General features: G+C 40.0%; 3 protein-coding genes across 5 annotated transcripts; all 3 read left to right on the top strand.

The window, feature by feature from the left end:
• Positions 1 to 1,254: 1,254 nt before the first annotated feature.
• LOC141761073 (RNA-binding protein 4.1-like) lies at positions 1,255 to 3,694 on the top strand. The gene is made up of 2 exons (XM_074624290.1): positions 1,255 to 1,388; positions 3,096 to 3,694. The coding sequence occupies exon 2, from the start codon at positions 3,114 to 3,116 to the stop codon at positions 3,540 to 3,542; it is 429 nt and encodes a 142-aa protein (XP_074480391.1). The 5' UTR covers positions 1,255 to 1,388; positions 3,096 to 3,113; the 3' UTR covers positions 3,543 to 3,694.
• A 621-nt stretch (positions 3,695 to 4,315) lies between these two features.
• LOC141761072 (RNA-binding protein 4.1-like) lies at positions 4,316 to 6,269 on the top strand. Its single transcript, XM_074624288.1, has one exon. The coding sequence runs from the start codon at positions 4,457 to 4,459 to the stop codon at positions 5,297 to 5,299; it is 843 nt and encodes a 280-aa protein (XP_074480389.1). The 5' UTR covers positions 4,316 to 4,456; the 3' UTR covers positions 5,300 to 6,269.
• Positions 6,270 to 8,269: 2,000 nt separating this feature from the next.
• On the top strand, positions 8,270 to 20,042 carry sf1 (splicing factor 1). Of its 3 annotated transcripts, none has more exons than XM_074624103.1 (12): positions 8,270 to 8,661; positions 10,843 to 10,974; positions 12,776 to 12,851; positions 15,492 to 15,644; positions 16,035 to 16,124; positions 16,228 to 16,411; positions 16,540 to 16,655; positions 16,775 to 16,882; positions 16,976 to 17,171; positions 17,253 to 17,469; positions 17,746 to 17,910; positions 18,759 to 20,042. In XM_074624103.1, exons 1-12 carry the CDS (start codon positions 8,385 to 8,387, stop codon positions 19,085 to 19,087), a joined length of 2,043 nt encoding a protein of 680 aa, XP_074480204.1. In that variant the 5' UTR covers positions 8,270 to 8,384; the 3' UTR covers positions 19,088 to 20,042. The 3 variants fall into 3 exon arrangements, with proteins under 3 accessions (XP_074480204.1, XP_074480203.1, XP_074480205.1); XM_074624102.1 differs by having other exon boundaries at positions 17,250 to 17,469; XM_074624104.1 differs by lacking the exon at positions 12,776 to 12,851 and having other exon boundaries at positions 8,299 to 8,661; positions 17,250 to 17,469.
• Positions 20,043 to 20,473: the final 431 nt, after the last annotated feature.

The raw sequence follows: 20,473 nt of genomic DNA, 5'->3' as shown, positions 1-20,473 counted from the left end.
ATTGCCATTTAACAGTTCTATTTGTCCAACAACTATTTGGAATATTACTATCAGACCATGGTGTGGCAAAATCTGACAGAATAATTTATATTGCTTTATAGAATCGTATCGCCTTACTCGACACTAATGAACTTGATTTCAGAATCCAGAAGAGGTTTTATTCGTACATGCATACAAGGAATTTGACTGGCTTTTATGCATCTCTCTAAGTGTACTTACACAGAAATAGAAATAACGTCTAGAGGACAAGGACAACAAAGCTGGACAAATAAAGGTGAGGAGTGGACAGGACTGTTATGTACACAAGTAGTGAAAGAAATAGGTGTGTATATATTTATATATATATATAAATAAAGAATCAATTACCACAATAAAATAGAAATGACTAAGTGCAAGTCAAATGTTTTTTAAGTGTAAACAATACAGATAGTGCGATGAATAAATACTGAATGAATGAACTGATGAATATACATGGGCTGTATATCTGTATGTACAACGTGTAGGATTTATATTGGCATTGACATGATATGTACATGTTTAAAGGTCCCATATGCTCATTTTCAGGTTCATACTTGTATTTCGTGTTTCTACTAGAACATGTTTACACGCTGTAATGTTAAAAAAAAACTATTTTCATCGTACTGTCTTGAATATACCTGTATTTACCCTCTGTCTGAAAAGCTCAGTTTTAGCGCATTTCAACGGAATTGCAACAGAATTGCGTTGCCTGGCAACAGTTTGGGTCCATGTTGATTTCCTGTCAGCTGATGTCATTAACATACACTGCAACCAGGAAATAAACTGGGACACATTTAGAATGTTTAAGTTTAAAACCGTGTAATGGTCTAAATATTGTATCTTTGTGACATCACAAATGGACAGAAATCCTAACGGCTTGTTTCAAACGCACAATTTTCTGAATACGGGGCTGTGTGTATTTCTCCGTATATTGAGCTTTTTGATAGTATAACAGTATTTATAAAGCACTTAAACCTGCTTTATAATATAAAAGACATGATAATCCTACTTTTTTTTTTACAACATTGGACCTTTAAGGAAAAAAAAAAGGAAAATTGTGCTTTAAAGACTAAGAATTATAATTCCAACAGCAGCAGATATTTTGGTGTTAGTATTTTATTTATTTATTTATTTTATACATCCAGATGGTGGCAGTAATGCACCTTTAAGATGGTTTTGCCATCCACCAATAAACACCAAAGATGGAGTAGAAGAAGATGATGATCCCTCCCTACAGTTGCTAACCGTGTTAGCATCTCTGTCCTTGCCACCATGGTTGTTTGCTGCTAATGTCAGTCTGTTAAACGGGAGGTCGTCATTTCATTCTCTCCGAGGAACGAGACACACACACACTACAGCTTTTAAAAAAGGTAATAATCAAATATTACACTATAGAAACAAACTTAAAGGTATCTTTGTTATTAAAATAAGGGCCTTTAACAAGTAGAGTGTTTGTATGGATTATGCTAAGCTAACTAGCAGCGTGTTTAGTCGAGGCCTGAAAGCGAGAAGAAAGATGTTATAAATAACTAATATCGACTCAAATTCAACACAATGTTCAAGCTATAACGTTAAAGCAATTGTTCACTGTAAGACAACGTGTTGATAAGAAGGTTAACTTGGCTAAAGCTAAGTTGGTTTGCTGCTAACCTTAAGTAGTGTTAATCTGCAGAGCCACCATGTTGTGTCTCTTTGTAGAGTAGTTTCATAGTTGTTGGTGAGGTAGGCCTATAGATACTAGTTAAAGATGATGCAAATAAGTCCTATGTGTTTCTGCAGACCATACTAAGTAACATGCATCCTTCATTTCTTTGAGGAAAGTTTATGAAATTATATGAAACAACAGAGAAAATTGCACATTTCATACATGCATTGTAATGGAAGCTGCAGACTTTTACAGACTCTCACATTGTGCTCTAGGTTAGACTTTGTGCTCTTTGTTTTTAGTATCATTAAACATGATCAGCCACAATGCATGTGCATAATATATAACCAACTTGGGCTTTTGCATTGATAGGATAAGTACATATATACATGTATGCTACTGCCCTGTGTTAAAACTACTCAGATAGTAATCCTGAAGTTGAATTGTCTATTATTACTGCAAGTAAAGATTTCAGAAGCTGAAATTCAGATGTGGTTTTGTGTCAAAGTTGTGTTAAACAACTGTACCTCAAAATCTGTCATGATGAATCTGGATATTTTCCCTGTTGAGTTATCTATCTATTCATTCATTCATGGAATAGCAGCCCTCTTCACATCCGTCAATCCTCTAACAAATCCACATTCAAATACCATCTACCAATACATTACTTAAACAGCTGATCGATAGTCCAGTGTTGGTCATGTATTGTTTTCTTTGTTCCTTTTCCCTGATGATGGGCCTTGAGGCTAAACAAAAATTGTGGAAGATTTGTGTATGAATTTGAAATTTGAAATTTATATATGTTTGAAAATTTGAGTGTTATTGGTGTAACACAAATGTGATGTTGTATATAGTATGTATGTGATAAATTAATGTACATGATTTCGGACCCCAGGAAGACTAGCTGGTGCCATTGGTATCAGCTAATGGGGATCCTTTTTAAATAAATAAATTCATTCATATCTATTTATTCATTGTTAGCAGATGATGAAATGCTTAAAACAATGCAGGTACATATAAGAGGATAACAACACACGCCCCGAAGAAGGCTGTTTGTGCCGGTACGCGGGGGTTGGTACCCTATCTTACATGTACAAGCATTGTTTTTAGCATTTCATCATGACATAGCCAATTGAATAATTTTTATTTTTTGCCAGAAGAGTGCCTTGGGACTCCCCCTTTGTTGAGCCTTTGGTGTACCCCACCAAAGAGCACCTTCATCACACTGATTTGAACTTCCAAGCACTCTGGACTTTTTCCCTTTTTATAGTTCAATGCCTGTTGCGGGGAAGCCTTGTGAAATCAAGTTTCACATTTCCAAACATCATCATTTTGGAATAATGGTCATTTGGATTTAGTTTAATTCAACTGGAATTGTGGAAACAACGTAGAATTGTGGTACCAATAATGTTGATTTCTTCTCCTCCCTTAGTGACGTGGAAGCTCCACAATGGTGAAAATATTCATTGGGAACTTGTCACCAGACACTACATCAGAGGAACTTCGCTCTCTCTTCTCCCAATATGGCAAGATTGGAGAATGCTCCATTGTCAAGAACTTTGGCTTTGTGCACATGGATAGCAAGTCTGAGGCGGAAGAAGCCATCAGCAATCTCCACCACTATGAGCTAAATGGCCAGCCTATGAATGTAGAATTGAGCCGCGGCAAGACTAAAGGATCCACTAAACTACACGTCGGCAACATTGCCTGCACCAACCAGGAGCTGAGGGCCAAGTTTGAAGAGTATGGCTCCGTGGTGGAGTGTGACATAGTAAAAAACTATGCTTTTGTTCACATGGATCGAATGGAGGACGCCATGGAGGTCATTAATCAGTTAGACAACACGGCTTTTAAAGGTGAACTCTTGGGCTGGGATTAATGGGGAGTAGACCTTATATATATATATGAAAGATGTAGTATCAAGAATATTTAATTCTGTTCTTGTGAGTTGACGGGTAAGTGATGGACACGCCACAGGTAAGTCAAAAGAGAAAGATGGAAGGAGAATGGTAAGCTGAAGAAAGTAGGGTAGCCCTTATTTTAAAGCTGGTATCCGTAATGTCGTTGGTAATAGCCATTTGTATGGTGGATTCTTGTAAAACACAAATGGGCACCTACTGCAATTTATGATCGACTTGTCAGGTCACACCTGTTACGGTTGTTGATGCAAGTAAAGTCAGTTTAGCACTGAACGTAATGAATATCCATAGCCATATATGTATTTTATAAATCAAACTCCACTGCGTAGGCCCATTAAGGGAAGGATAATCACAGAAACAGATGCGCACGCGGTCCGGTTTACACGTCATTTGCTTTCTACACACCGGTATGTTCACACGTTTGTCCGCGGGGTCATACATATTGGGCTGTACTTACATTGTCTGTGCTGACCCTCGGCAACATGGGCACATGTTGAAATCTTCGTCACGCGGACCCTCGTAGCTGCACGGACATAGAAAGAATAATTTAAGCTGTCAAACTGACTTGTTTTAGCTCTCGTCTTCCATTACAACTCTGACATCTTCGCTGTAGCACGGACATTGTTTGAGTTCCCTTTTGCCTCTGCAGGTGGGTAAGAATGTGTGGAAAGTTACGGATTTCAGCTTTAATAACTATTCTTTAATGCTTAAATCTTAAGCCATGTCTTATTGTCATTTTTTCATATAATGCAGCTTTTTACCAGACTGATTGTTTAGGAGACCTTTGTATGTCAGACAGGAAATGTCAAATATGTTATTTAGCATAACTGCAGGCACAAGTCCTTATTGAGTCTTTTCTTTTTAAGGCAAACTGATGAGCGTGAAGCTTTCGACTAGCCGCCTGCGTACTGCGCCGGGAATGGGAGACAGATCGGGTTGTTATCGTTGCGGGCAGGAAGGCCACTGGTCCAAAGAATGCCCTCTAGACCAAAATGGCTACCACAGAAACGGCTCAGAGCCAACGTCTGATGGATACGATGACTCGAGATTTGGCGGGCATGCTCGCAACAGGGGTTATCATCCGGACTTCAGTGGCGATCCAGATTATGGTGGCGGCTATGCTCCTGTACATGTTTTTTCCCGGGGTTCTGGTCACAGCAGCAGCATGGCAGGGTACAGACGGGGTTCAGGCTATGAGAGTGCAATGAGATACGGGCCACACCCAGGTTACGGCATTAGCGCCGTTGCTGAACATAGCATGCCTCCGATGTATGGCAGCGAGGCGGCATACAGGAGCAACGGCTCACTCTATGGCGCGGTACCAGCCTACCCGATGCGACGGTCGCCTTATGAGGAAAGGGATCCGTACGGGGTCGTGGACTACTACGAGAAGTTCAGGGCCAATGCCTACGGAGGCAGTTATTACGATGAACGTTGCGCTGTCCCCTTGCCTGCTCCATCAACATCCTCCTCTTCAGCTTTAATGAGGGAACGTCTGCCCCCCTCTAGCCACGACCCATACGAGTGCCCTCCCCTCCCTCCTCCACCAGCCCCAGTCTCCTCCTACTACGCACGAGACCGGAGTCCGATTCGGAGAGTCCCTGTCGAGGCAGATGGATACGCATATGAGCGTTCGCGCCTTTCTCCGATGCCGGCTCCCCCAAGAAGTTCTTCCTATGATCACCCTGGCGCTGATCGGGCACGATATGCATACTAATCCATGTCCCATAGAGCCAGGTGAGAGCTGTCTGACGTGTAGTGGATAGGATAGCCTAAGTGCCATTGGAATCGCTGAAAATGAAACATCACATCTCATTGGTAATATCAAAGGCAAAAGTCAGCCCTCTGTGTACGTGAGGTGTTTCGGTAGTAAGAATAAGGCTATAATAAAGCTTACCATCCATAATAGCCAATGAGTAGATTTCAATGTGAATGGTTGAATGCCCTCATTCTCATTCCAGGTACTTCAAAATGCATAACAACTACAGCTAAGTTGACCACCATTCATTGTGCTATTTACGTGTTGTGATCTTGGTGCAGTTCTGAGATGGCTTAGCCTAAGTGCAGATACTGGGTTTATCTACAACCTGGTTGACGTCTATTCATGCGACTGTAAGAACTGAATTTTTGCCCCTCTGAAAGTAGCTACATGTTTATACGCTATTTAGAGTCAGTTAATAGAAGCAAATTACATTAGTGCATGGTGCATGTTTTAAAAGTTAGTCACATTAATTGATTTTTTTTCATTTCAGCAGCATTTGTTGTATTACTATGTGCATTTTAGTGTATTTGTGTTTGTGTAAGTTTACATTGTTACTGCATATGTATAGCAATGGCAAATCAAATTCTAGTAGTGTAGGCTTCATCACCTACATTGTTTAATCTGTGGGCTTAAATATCACACCTGTATCAGATATGGACCTTCACAGTTTAAAACAAAAAAAATGGTTATACTTATATATTTTAGTTATATAAAACCTTTTGTGAAATTAAGTTTAAGAACTTTTTATCAAGCTGCATCGTGAACATTGTTTGTTTTTGCCAATAGGCGCATTACATTAAGTAGATTTCCATTGCTGTGATAAATATGAGCCTTCACATCTTGAACATTTGTTGGAGTTTCATAATGCTGTCTGTCTTTATTTCTAATGATGAGGTTAAAATTAAAAAATCTGTTAGTCTGAAAACTGTGACCTGTGTGTTTGTTGTCATCTGGTATATTGTCAAACGGCATTCACAACAAAGTGCAACAGTCAATTAAAATATAAGTTGGAGATTGACCACCTCGGTGAAATTGAGGAAGGAAAATAAATGCCACACATGATCCCATGTGTTGGACCTGTGTTGCTGACATTAGTCCTGGACCACATCAACTGTGTAGGCGGACATACAGACATGATAAAAATGAAAGATGAAACATGCAGTACAGCAGAGTGTACAGATACAATAACATTGGCATATACATCTTATTCATTTGGCTATCACTAGCCACAGTAGACTATCCATCACAGCATTCATATTGGCCAATATATTCATATTTTAAATTATAGATGTGAATGGTGAGAGGTCTAGACCCAAGATGATCAGTGATGCTAGTGAGGCTTTGCCACAGGTTCCAATTATTTAAAGGGGACATATCATGCTTATATCCAGGTTCATACTTGTATTATGAGTTTCTACTAGAACATGTTTACTTAAATGCTTTAATGTTCAAACAACACATTATTTTTCTTATACTTTCTGTCTGAATATACCTGTATTCATCCTCTATCAGAAATGCTCCGTTTTAGCGCATCTCAACGGAATTGCGTTGCTAGGAAACAGCTTGGGTCCATGTTTACTTCCTGTCAGCTGATGTCATTCACATACACTGCAACAAGAAATAAACTGGGACGCATTTAGAATGTTTACATTTAAAACTGTAAAATTGTCTAAATATTGTAGATTTTGTGACATCACAAATGTACAGAAATCCTGACGGCTTGTTTCAAAAGCACAGTTTCTGAATACGGGGCTGTGGGTATTTATCTGTGGATTGAGTGTTTTGATACTTCACAGTATTTATATATCACTTAAACATGCTTCATAATATAAAAGACATGAAAATCTTACTTTTTACAATATGGGACCTTTAAGTCTGATCCTTGATAAGCTGTATTAAATGCTTGCCCACTGTTGTAAATACTATTATTTTTTGTGTTTGGATTTTATTAGCACTGATGGTATATAAAGTGCTTTGAAATTTAGAATCAGAATCAGAATTGTGTTTATTGCCAGGTGTAAGGGTATACACTAGGAATTTGCTTTGGTGTTGTTGGTGCAAATAAGCAGTATAATAACAAAGAATAGATAAAAACGTTAGAATAAAATAAGAATACAATTTTTTTCAATTTTACCAATATACAATATAAGCTATAAACAAAAATAAACATGATATAAACAACACATTTAATCTGTAAAGCCAGATAATATAAAAGAATATTTTCATAAAAGTGCATACTTGTTGTGGTGGAATAATTGATATACAAGTTATCTTTGGAAGGAAGAGGTCCGGAGCTAATGATGTCTTACAAAAGAAGGTTTATTGAAGCTTGATCAAGGAGAATTGTCAGGTCTCCACAATAGATGCTCTCTGCGTTAAGGCCTCACAACTCTGCCCTTCCTCCCTGGTGCTCAGTGTCTTACCCCTTATCATGTTTTGACTTACTCCGTTCCTCTGGCATCTCTGACCCTGGTTGCCCTAGCGACTGGCTCTACGGTCTCCACTACAGGCACAGCTGTACAGATAACAGTGGCTCCTCTAGACAGGACTCCAACCCAAGAATGTCAACAGAGGGACACTCTGACAAACACTCTGACCTTTCTACCAATAAGAGAGGAATTGATGGAAAATTCCATCACACTTGTGAATATTTAGTTAATAGTTATAGTTATAGTTATAGTTATAGTTATAGTTAATATTAATAATCAGTGCCCCAACATATCAGTAGTGGGTAAGCTTATGGGGCTTGTTGTGGGAGGGTAGAAACATAAGGGTGATTGATTGTTTAAGAGCCAATCAGCTTTCAGAATGAGGATGACGAAAAAAAACGTCGCCCAATAGAAAACGATCTATGGGCGAGGGCGGGGCTTAATCTGACCAATAGGAATGCTTTAAACTATAACGGATCATCCCCCTCCCAACGGCCATGGAATCATCCTTTGTGGTTTTCCGTTGGGCGCCATTTTGATTAAAGTGATGTGAAGGAGGACTGTTATTTCTTCCATTGTTTCTGTATTAAAACTCGTTTATACCTGAGGAAATGGCTACGGGCGCAAACGCAACACCTTTAGGGAAGTTGCACCCGAGTATCGGCGCTAAGCGAGGCTTTGACGCCGGGCCCGGAGCTGCTGGAAACGGCCTGATGCCGACGCCCGGTCCTCCCGCTGCCTTCCCTCCGTCCTTACAGACCTTCCAGCCGCCGATGCCCAGCGTCACGTTCCCGCAGCCGCAGATACAGTTCAACCCCGGTGCGGGGGCAGGCTTTGCGGCGCAGGTTCCACAGCAACCGGCTGCAGGAGGCGGGATGGCGAAAGCAGGTGAGTTTATAACGCGCTTAAAGAGGCTGGAAATGCGGAGAGCGTTAAAGCTAGCGAGCTAATGTGGCTAACTAGCATGGAGCTAAAGGCCCCGCTCAACGCCCCGCTCAACGCCTCGAGCTGACGCGACATGGAGACAGCGCAGCTAATGCTAGTTAGCAGAGACGTGTTAGCTTTGTGGGGGTTATCCTCTTCCAGGGTTGGAGTTTGCTCACATGGCTCAACACAAAGCGCCCGGGTCAGTCCTTCATGCTGGTAGCCATCAGGCTCCACAACCAAGACTGACCCCCGTATGAGAACTATGAGGACCACTGGCGCACTTTACACATCCTATACACTATACATCCTATATACACTTACTTTACACTATACATCCTATACACTATACATCCTATATACACTTACTTTACACTATACATCCTATACACTATACATCCTATATACCACTTACTTTACACTATACACTTACTATACACTATACATCCTATATACACTTACTTTACACTATACATCCTTTACACTTACTTTACACTATACACTTACTATACACTTACTTCACACTATACATCCTATATACACTTACTTTACAATATGCACTTACTTTACACTATACATCCTATATACACTTACTTTACAATATACACTTACTTTACACTTTACATCCTATATACACTTACTTTACACTATACACTTACTATACACTTACTTCACACTATACATCCTATATACACTTACTTTACAATATGCACTTACTTTACACTATACATCCTATATACACTTACTTTACAATATGCACTTACTTTACACTATACATCCTATATACACTTACTATACACTTACTTTACCCTATACATCCTATATACACTTACTTTACACTATACATCCTATACACTATACATCCTATATACACTTACTTTACACTATACATCCTATACACTTACTTTACACTATACATCCTATACACTATACATCCTATATACACTTACTTTACACTATACACTTACTATACACTTACTTCACACTATACATCCTATATACACTTACTTTACACTATACACTTACTATACACTTACTTCACACTATACATCCTATATACACTTACTTTACACTATACATCCTATACACTATACATCCTATATACACTTACTTTACACTATACACTTACTATACACTTACTTTACACTATACATCCTATATACACTTTACACTATACACTTACTATACACTTTACATCCTATACACTTACTTTACACCCTATATACACTTACTTTACACTATACATCCTATACACTTACTTTACCCTATACACTTACTATACACTTACTTTACACTATACATCCTATACACTTACTTTACACTATACATCCTATATACACTTACTTTACACTTTACATCCTATACACTTACTTTACACTATATATCCTATACACTTACTTTACACTTTACATCCTATACACTTACTTTACACTTTACATCCTATACACTTACTTTACACTATACATCCTATATACCACCTACTTTACACTATACATCCTATATAATACTTACTTTACACAATACATCCTATACACTTACTTTACACTTACTTTACACTATACACTTACTTTACACTATACATCCTATATAACACTTACTTTACACTATACATCCTATATAACACTTACTTTACACTATACATCCTATATAACACTTACTTTACATCCTATATAATACTTTACACAATACATCCTATACACTTACTTTACACTTACTTTACACTATACACTTACTTTATACTATACATCCTATATACCTTTTTATAGACTGCACATATTACATTTATTTATTGTACATACTACATTTATTTATTGACGGACTGTACACAATCTGTATCTTTTATATCTCCTATTATTGTTTTATCATTTTTGTATACCTTTACCTCTCCTGTGTTTCACTCTGTTTGCTGACGTTGCTGCTTTGACACCTGAATTACCCTCCGGGGATTAATAAAGGTTCATCTTAGCCGTTTTATAAGATAAAATAAGATAACTTAGCTAGCTAAGTTTCCTTTTCCTGTTAACGTTACCTCTCGATAAGCAAGGTCATGTTGAGTGGTGCTTTAATTTACCTACATCCCCGTTAACGTCACGCATCTAAGCTACGGCCAACATGGATAATATCCCCCCCCGTTTCTCTCGGTAGATTTCGGTCTGAAGAAATCAAGGAAGAAGAGTCGATGGAGCAGCGAGACGCCCGATCAGAAGACAGTCATACCGGGCATGCCCACTGTTATTCCTCCTGGACTGACCCGGGACCAGGAGAGAGCCTATATAGGTAAATATTTAATTAAAATAAAGAAGTCAGTCTTTCAATAACTAAAGATGCCATGTTATTGTAATATATAAATGTTTAATAATATGTCTTATTAATTACATCTGTTTGAGGTTCTAGTTTTCTTACATGGTGCATACCAGTATTAATTTTACATTTATGTCCCGTTTGCTGAATTCCCAACAGTTAGAGCTCTCTAAAGACACCCACTAGACGCAATACTAACTTTAAAACTTTCAATCATAATTTCAATGTATTTGACAGTGATATTACTATGTTGCACAAAATGGGAAAATGTCTAATTTTGCTCCAACTGTTGAGACGAAGCAATCATTTCCAATGAGCAATGATTATAACTTGATGATATAAAGTGTTAATTAAGGTTATTTCTCTTTTAATGGACGAAATGTGGTTCTGCTGTGGCAACTGTCTCTGTGGTCTTATGGTTTGCATACCATTGGGCACCCATTAGCAAGAAGAGTTTGAGATAGATGATTAAACACCACTGCTTGCTGATATCTGTCCTGAGCTGCAGGTCACTTCTCACCCGTCTTGCTTGATCCCCTACACATCATCAGTATTGTTCCTGTGCATGGAGGCGTTACTCATAATGTCCTAACATGCCAAAGTGTGCTTCTGTTTATATTGGTCAAAGTGTGAGCAATGCTGCTTCAATGGCAAATTGATCCAACAGATTTAAATTAATCAACCAGTTGATTTAGTGGGCATTGCAAAATGTGAAACACTTGATCGCTGTTATTGTGCTCTTAGTTTGGCCTGTAACATCAACAAAAAACATGTGAAACAAATTGTTTTAACCACAAATGCCTTCCAGCAGCAGTGTAACACAAACAAACTGCCTTCACAGGCCCTCAACAGGGTGTTCTGAAGCAGAAGTCCTTTTTTTTCAATAACTGACATCGTTATTGATTCTGTTCACTCATTGGTAATGGTTGTTCTTCCTTGGTATGTAAACATTCATTTGTGCCCACCTTCTGTTGGTCACACTTCTCGTTTCCTTTGCTCATTCAGTAGATCCCCTAAAACAATCCAAGGGAAGCGTTTTTAAGATGAAATTGCTGTGAACCACAACTCACAGGGCCTGTATTCATCTCTATAATCCAGAGTAATTGTTTCAGTGACCAGTGAATCTCTGTGTTTGGGGGGTATTTCATTACAGCTTTCATTATGTGCATGGGACGACTGATTGATTTATTTTTTCATTGCCTTCTAAATGTAATTTTGTCTCTGTCACTGCTGCCCCTCAGTGTTTGATCTGTGGAGTGCAAAGAGTGACTACAATCACCTTTTTTTGTTATTGAAAACGTGCAAAAGAAATAGACCAATCAGTGATTTTTAGACCTGATGTGTCCTTAAAATGCCAAAGCCGTAAAACACAATATGCAGTATGTGAAGAAAAACACCACATAGGTTTGAAATATTAATGCTTTGGCAGGCATTTTTAGGAATCAAGGTCTAGACATTTACTGATATGTTGCCCTGTTTAATCATTGTCATAGAAAAGGTTAGTCTGGTTTATGTTAATGTAAATGACCTCTAGAACATATTGGGTAATGTTTTTCTGCTGTCCTCAGATATGAGTAAGTGGTTTCATGCTTTAGAGTCTTACCAGATGTACATTTGATCTCCCTTTAATTTTTATTTAACAGACTCACCATTTGTCTTTACCTCAGTAATGTTTGAGACAGTGCTCTAATGTGCAGAGCGTTGTCTCTCTGATGTTGTTGTGTTAACCACATTTCTCTCCATCCTTGTTTTTCTTTCCTAACCTGAATTCTTCCAGTCCAACTGCAGATTGAAGACCTGACTCGTAAACTGCGTACAGGAGACCTGGGAATCCCTGTTAACCCTGAGGACAGGTCGGAAAAAGATTAAACCCATGAACAGTAACATTTTCTCTACCTTCTTGACTTTTGGAAGACAAATGTTGATTTTCAGTATATGTGTGGTTGTTAGGCTAAATCTCAGATTCCATAGTAGTGTTAGCTGGCAGATGTAGAGTTTAGTTAGCTAACTCCAAAGTCAAGGGCAACATTGTTTAAAATGTTTTGTAGTGCTAGAGGAGAATTGATCTACATTAATATATTTATAAAGCAGACTACTCCCCATTCCATCACCAGTAAGCATACATTATTGTGTATTTACTGGTAGCTTTAGCAGTTTTTACATTTATGGATAGCTTATTCTGAATTGGTAATTGTACATTTTATACGTAGGTCTATTCAAATAATTTATGTGAAGTAAAGATAAGTAGGGTTACCTAAATTGGGACATCATAATGATATACATTTTAAAATGTACAGTGGAGTGCAACAATTTTACCCTATTGATTTTATATTTTTTTAAAAATGTAGATCATCTCTAGTAATATAGCTGTTTTTGAAATCAGATATATGCATATTTTTTTCCCCCCAAGACAATGAGACAGTGTTTGCAATTACATCTAAATACTCTTTTTTTCAATTTATGAAATTGAAATAATTTTAAATTAAATTGAATTAGAAATATTTAATTGGCCAAAGTAAAAACTTATATGGCGGGAAATTTGGAGCAATTAGATGTCAGTGAAAACAATTAAATTATTTATTTTTTAATCAAACTAATTGTTTATAGGATCTCAGTTTCATTATTATGTAATGAAAAACTGTTTCAATCTTGGATAAAAAAAACAACAAATAACTGAATAGAAAATAGTTTTGTAGGGGATAGTGTGTAGTGGAAGGGACAGGGGGTTATGAATGCTCTATATAGGTCAATGTAAGCTGAGTTGAGATTTATTTCAGCTGAGACAGTTTAGCAAACCACTTCCAGAACAAAGATAACTTGAATATTTGCATCTTTTTATCGGATTATTTCTCATCTTACTTGCCAGTTAAGTGGAGTTGTTTAGCCTTCTAGTATTTATGCATCATGGTTTCACCCACTGCTTGTTCTATGTGTCTGATGTAGAGTGCTATGTGAATATATGAATACATATATGATGCATAATGTATAAAGGTTTTCCTCTGAAACAGGTTTGGGTCAAAACACCTTACTCTATGTAAATGATTTTTTTTTTTAGCATTGAGTACTTCATATCTTGTTAGTATTCCACTTGAAATCGTTCAGATGAATTGGCTCTTTTGGAAAAGTTAGTTGGTACCCAAAGGCTCACACAAGTCCCATCAATTGACATTGCCTTTCCTGACTTTTTTTCACTTACTGGATATTCTATAACTTTTTTGCCAGTGATGATTGAGCTCGTGGCCTGTAGCCTTCACGATAACATACCAGTGATCAATAGGTTTTGGTCTAGACTTAACAAAGGATTTGTCATCTCTGGTTTTTCCCGTAATGTGGCTTTAAACATTTCCACCCAGGGGGAAGGGGGCATGTTCCAGTTTCCCCTCTGGACTCTTGAGATCTGGATGAAAACTGCCAGAATTGTATGTGGTCTGGAAAAGCAGTGGCCAGCTTATAACATAGTTTCCATAAGGGTCTGTTCCCGCAGGACGTGGCTCACTCTCAAGAGTGTGTGAAGTTGACCTTTTGTTAGCTAGAGTCCCTGTCGCCTGTACACTGTATAGAGTTTCTCTTCATAATCAGACATCTCCACAGCAACCAAAAAGTTGATTGCAGAGCTGCAGCACTCTTATAAATCCGTCCCCAGTCTAATGTGACAGAAGCAGCTGGGGGTGTTTCAGGTTGTCACCGTTGGAAGTTTGAAGCTTAAAAGGAAAAACCTATTTTTTTTCCCCCTCACTCCTCACATCACATGAACACAAATGTGGCTCTCTGTTGGGAGAGCATAGGAAAAGGTGGATATCTAATCTTAATTCCTTTTCTCTAACCCAAATTACCCCACATCAACCTAACCCTTTTTCAAGCACAGAGCCTCCTTAACGCAGCAACACAGGTTTTCAGCATCCAAGGGGAGGTACGGACCTCTTCCGCCACGCCAACACCAAGCAACTCTCAAAGCCAGCGTTTCTGCTTAGGATTGCGAATTTTGCTTTGGTTTCTTTTTCTTACCTCCCAACTTTCCTTTCTTGTAGGCCAACAATCCTGTATGCAGGTTTAGTTATGGCCATGTCATTGTTTTATTCTTTGTGGTTGATACCCCTCCAGTGTATTGGGTTAATTACCACTAAACAGCTTTGGTTGCCCCCTTTTTTTTTTACCCTGAATTGTATGAAAGAATGGACTCTAGCCTTTGAAATGTCAGTGCAGAGTTCCTAAATAATTTTCTTTTCGTTTTGAGTTTGCTCTTGCACTGGCCATAAGTCTCATAGTCTATCTGAGAATTCTCTCAGTAGATCCAAATTTCCAAAACTGTTTTTTAAATTTAACATTGTTTCTAAGACATGTCAGTAACCCTTGATTGAAAAATTCCTAATGAAGATTTGAAATTCTTAAAGTCTTAGTTAGCTGTAGGGAGCCTGTGTGATTGTTAATGACAGAGCTCCACTTCTAGAAAGGTATCGATGATGTCTTTCTTGTCTTTTGTCTGCCGTTTTCAGGTCTCCCTCTCCGGAGCCCATCTACAACAGCGAGGGCAAGAGGTTAAACACCCGCGAGTACCGCACGCGAAAGAAGATCGAGGAGGAGCGTCACTCCCTCATCACTGAGATGGTTGGACTCAACCCTGACTTCAAGCCTCCTGCTGACTACAAGTACGATTTGTTTTCCACATTTTTTGGCTAAAGACACAGTCTGTGTTAATATAACTTATATAATAAAGGGCACATTTTCTCAGTGTGGTGACCACAGACTGTTCCATGAGGTCCATGCAAGTTGTAAAATGATGATGCAATAGTCTGAAATTCTACAAATTAGTTGGAGAGGTGATCATTTTTTTGAGTTCTGCTTTTTGTTTGATACAGACTGGCAGGCTTGTGCTGGCAAAATGTGATGTAGTTCCTGTAGTGGTAAAGGGCTGATGGTGTTAATATATATATATATATATAAAGGTCTATATGGTGGAATAATAGTTTTTTTTTAGGAGAATCAGAAAGCTGTTCATTGCTCCTTGTAAATGTTAATCTTGTATTTCTTTCCCACAGGCCTCCAGCCACCAGAGTCAACGACAAAGTTATGATCCCCCAAGATGAATACCCTGAAATCAACTTTGTTGGTCTGCTAATCGGGCCACGGTAAATTAGACTTAATGTTACCATCATACTGCATTTTTTTTAACAACCATTGGAGTTGAAAGTGAGCTTAACTTCTCGCTCTTTCCCTGTTCTGTTTTACCAGTGGTAATACGCTGAAGAACATTGAGAAGGAGTGCTGCGCCAAGATCATGATCCGGGGTAAAGGTTCTGTGAAGGAGGGGAAGGTCGGCCGAAAGGATGGACAGATGCTGCCGGGGGAAGATGAGCCTCTGCATGCCCTGGTCACCGCCAACACAATGGAGAACGTCAAGAAAGCTGTGGAGCAGGTTAGATCGCCTCAACTGTTTCCATGTATCATATACTCCTATTAGATGTCACAACTTGTGTACACAACATTGTGCCTTTGGGACTGTACATTATGTATAGTAAATGAATGCTGAATTTGTGTCCACAGATTCGCAACATTCTGAAGCAAGGCATTGAGACGCCCGAGGATCAGAATGACCTACGAAAGATGCAGCTACGGGAGCTGGCCAGACTCAATGGCACACTGAGGGAAGACGACAACAGGTCAGTGGTGGAGATTTATGCACTTTTCAGTGTTGGAGATCATTGGTGATGAATGTATGGGCACTGGAGAGCGGGACTTTAGGAAACTGAAGACAGAATGTGCCTGTTTGTCTCTGTAGGATCCTTCGTCCTTGGCAGAACTCTGAGCCCCGCAGCATCACCAACACCACCCTCTGTACCAAGTGTGGTGGAGCAGGCCACATCTCCTCTGACTGCAAATACACCAGGTGACGATCATTTGATCAATTCACAAAATGTAAAACTGAAAGTCCAATTTGTTTATGTAGTGTTACAAATCTTTTGTGTTGTGCTTTGTGTAGCTCATTCGCTGCCCACAGAGCGACAGGTGGCGAGCCTCCTCAGTCAGCCCAGGACAAGGCTCGTATGGACAAGGAGTATCTGTCCCTGATGGCTGAGCTAGGGGAGGCTCCGGTCCCCCAATCTGGCGGAGGACACTCCAGCAACCAGGGAGGAGGGCAGCGGTCCTCAGGACAAAACAACAACCAGCCCCCACCGGTTAGTTGGCAGCACACATGATTCCATACTGCTGTTGGTGTAGAAAAGTGTGTTAAAGCGGTGACTGTTTGTCTGCAGCAGAACCGGCCTCCTTGGATGAACTCTGGCCATAATGAGAGCAGGAACTACCATAGCATGCATGGAGCGCCTGGTGGAGGACACCACAGCTACCCTCCCCCCATGCCCAACATGGGAGGCCCCCCTATGCCCCCCAACCCCAACGGCCTGCCTCCCCCCTGGATGCAGCCCCCTCCACCTCCAATGGGCCAGGCTCCAGGACCTCACGGACACCCCATGGGTAAGAGCTGACATTTATGGGTTTGGGGAGTTTTAACGGTATTAACATTACAGGAATAAACATCCCTTCAAGCCCTGGAAAAGTCTTGAAATGCCACAGAGGAGAGCGACCTTGTAATGAAAACAGTCTGATGCAGAAGCTCCTTTTTTATATCAGTGTTTTTTTTTACTTAAAAGCTCATCAGTTTTTTATAAATGATTGAAATCTGCAATAAAACCAACTTGTCCATGTGTTGTATACCAAGGAGAATAAACTGAACTGTTGGTTTCCTTGTAGGTCTGCTGCCACCTCCAATGGGCATGATGCCACCTCCACCTCCTCCCCCTAGCAACCAGCCGCCTCCTCCCCCTTCTGGACCCCTGCCACCATGGCAACAGCAGGCTCCACCTCCCCCTCCCACCAACAGCATGGCAACCAGTACACCGCTGCCCTGGCAACAGAGTAAGACCACACAAAAACTGTATTTGAAACAATTCTTTCATTCTCTACTCAATGTACACAGTTCTGTGTAGATCGTAATACCAGTTTATACACTACTCAATTCATTTTTACTTTTATTTGCACTGTATTGTTGGATACCAACTCCACTTTATAGGCAATAATTACTTTTACTTAACATTGTGACAACCCTACAAAATGTCTGAAACTGTGTTTGTGCTTTTCACTATGCAGTACAGATATGTTTTTTCTGTTTGAAGTGCTGCCCATTGTATTAGGCGCGCACTATTTGAGTGACCCAAATACCAAACAGAGTTTGAGTCAGGAGAATAATAGGCTGTTATAGACCGGTTTCAGTGCAACGTCATCACAGAGCTGCTCGCGCAGCTAGGGAGTAGAAAACACTGCATGTCTAGCAGAGCCAAGCTCTAAAGCAGAGATGACGAGGAGGTGTTGTGCAGTAAACGGCACCAACCGCAGAACAGATGGATTTTATATTAACGTTCTACCTGCTGAGGAAAAAGTTGAACAGGGTCAGTTACCATAACTAAATCTGGTTATGGTAACTACAAATCCTCATTTATGTGTTTTTGCATACATTAAAGCTTCTATAATCCTCTGCTCAAATCAGATGACATTCACACATTTAGAGAAGATGGCCAGTTATGTCCAGTGATGCAGTTCCGTATGGTTATGTAGGCAAATGGTTTGATATGAACACAAGCATGGAGCCACATATCACAATAATGATTTATCAATGAAGTGATGATTTGGTGTGTGTGTTGTAGTGTGAACGTATTGATGACGGTAAAGAGTTAACCTCCAACTGCCCCCCCCTCCTTCCCCTGCAGATACCAGCACCACCTCGTCCAGCAGCGGCACCCTGCCTCCATGGCAGCAGCCCCAGCAGCCTGCGGCCTCCGCAGCCCAGCCCCCACCCCCCATGGGAACCCCATCCATGGTGCCACCTCCGCCCGGCGTCCAGCCCCCGTTGCCCCCCGGTGCCCCTCCTCCTCCCCCTCCGCCACCTCCAGGCTCAACCGGCATGATGTACGCCCCGCCGCCGCCCCCACCACCCATGGACCCTTCCAACTTCGTCACCATGATGGGGATGGGGGTACCGGGCATGCCCCCCTTTGGCATGCCTCCCGCCCCTCCACCTCCTCCACCCCAGAATTAACCCGGCCACAGAAGAATCGTCCAACAAGAGTCTCCACCCTGCAGCACATTGTGAATGTGCGCTCACAGAAAAGATATAACCAGTGCTTTATTTTTTATTGATCCTTGATATTGTGGAGACATCTCTGAAACGATGAAAGGTTGTGTTAGTTCAATTTGTAAAGTTGCGTAACTTTAGTACATGAGTTATTTTTTTCCTGTTTTTAAAAGTTTGTGTTAACACAAAGCTCCTTGTGTGAATACAAACACCGTTGCTCTCGGACAACATGATCTGCATTGCTCCCGTAGTTTGTCACGTTACTTGTATACCAAATAAACTGCTCAAGATAGTTTAATTTCACGACAGTCTCATCGCTTCAAACGTTCAATTCAGACCTTAACACTTAACTATTATTGGATTTAATATATTGAAGTTCAACTTGCATGATCCACTGTAAACGACTCACTCACAAATTTATACTCCTGTCATGTTCCCTGTGTTGGCTTTGAGTTGAATAAGATTAATATTTTTGTAATAACGAGATGTGAAGTGTATCTTAGTTCTGTCAGAAAACCTTTTTGTAGTACTGTCTCAGATTGTTTTCCAGAAATTCCCAGGGTTTTAATTGTTTTTTCTTTTGTTACTTGCCTGCGTCTCAGTTGTGACATTGAGTTTGAAAGAGGGGAATTAGATGCTGCGATCTGCCGTCTTCTGACCCCCCCTGCACTACTTGAATGCTGAGAATCTGATATATCCTTGTTTTTCTGCATCTCTTTCTGCTCTGATAAGACGCTGTGTGCAGTGTTTGTGTTGCTTCTGCAAGGACTAAAGATATCAGTTTTGTCCCTCTCGAGTTATTAGACAACAAATATGTTAGTTTTACTGTCTCTGGAATCCCTCTTTTGTGTTATGGCGCTAGCCTGAATGAAAAGCTGTTGAAATCTTGCTTGGTTTAGCATTAAACTGATCCATTTCACATTCTTGTCTTTGAGTACAGACTGGATTCTCCTTTCATGGTTGTGGGACCCTTAGTGTCTGAATGCTTGCCAAGTCTTTTTTTTTTTTGAGGCAAGTCCCTTTTGGCTGCCTCATTGAAATGTGTTACATAACCCCGTTTTGTCATGGGTGTCCGCCGCCTCACAAGCTCTCTAGGAAGTCTGCACTTAAAGTGACAGTAGGCTGAATGTTTTTTGGCATCATTGGGCAAAAGTTCCACAATAACCTTTCAGCATATTGTAATTCCAGTGTTCTGAGAGAAAAGTAGTCTTCTGCACCTCCTCATGGCTCTGTTTTCAGGCTTTAAAAAAACATCTCCCCTCAAATGTTTTCAGAAACATCTTGCAGTGTACTATTTGGCTGTAAAATGAGAAAGTTTGCTGCAGCCGGTTGGCGGTGCTTGGTATTTCC

This window comes from Sebastes fasciatus, chromosome 22 (genome assembly GCF_043250625.1).
Source record: "Sebastes fasciatus isolate fSebFas1 chromosome 22, fSebFas1.pri, whole genome shotgun sequence".
NCBI classification, from domain to species: domain Eukaryota; kingdom Metazoa; phylum Chordata; class Actinopteri; order Perciformes; family Sebastidae; genus Sebastes; species Sebastes fasciatus.
Note: the sequence above shows the minus strand (reverse complement) of the source record. Positions and strands in the feature narration are given on the sequence as shown.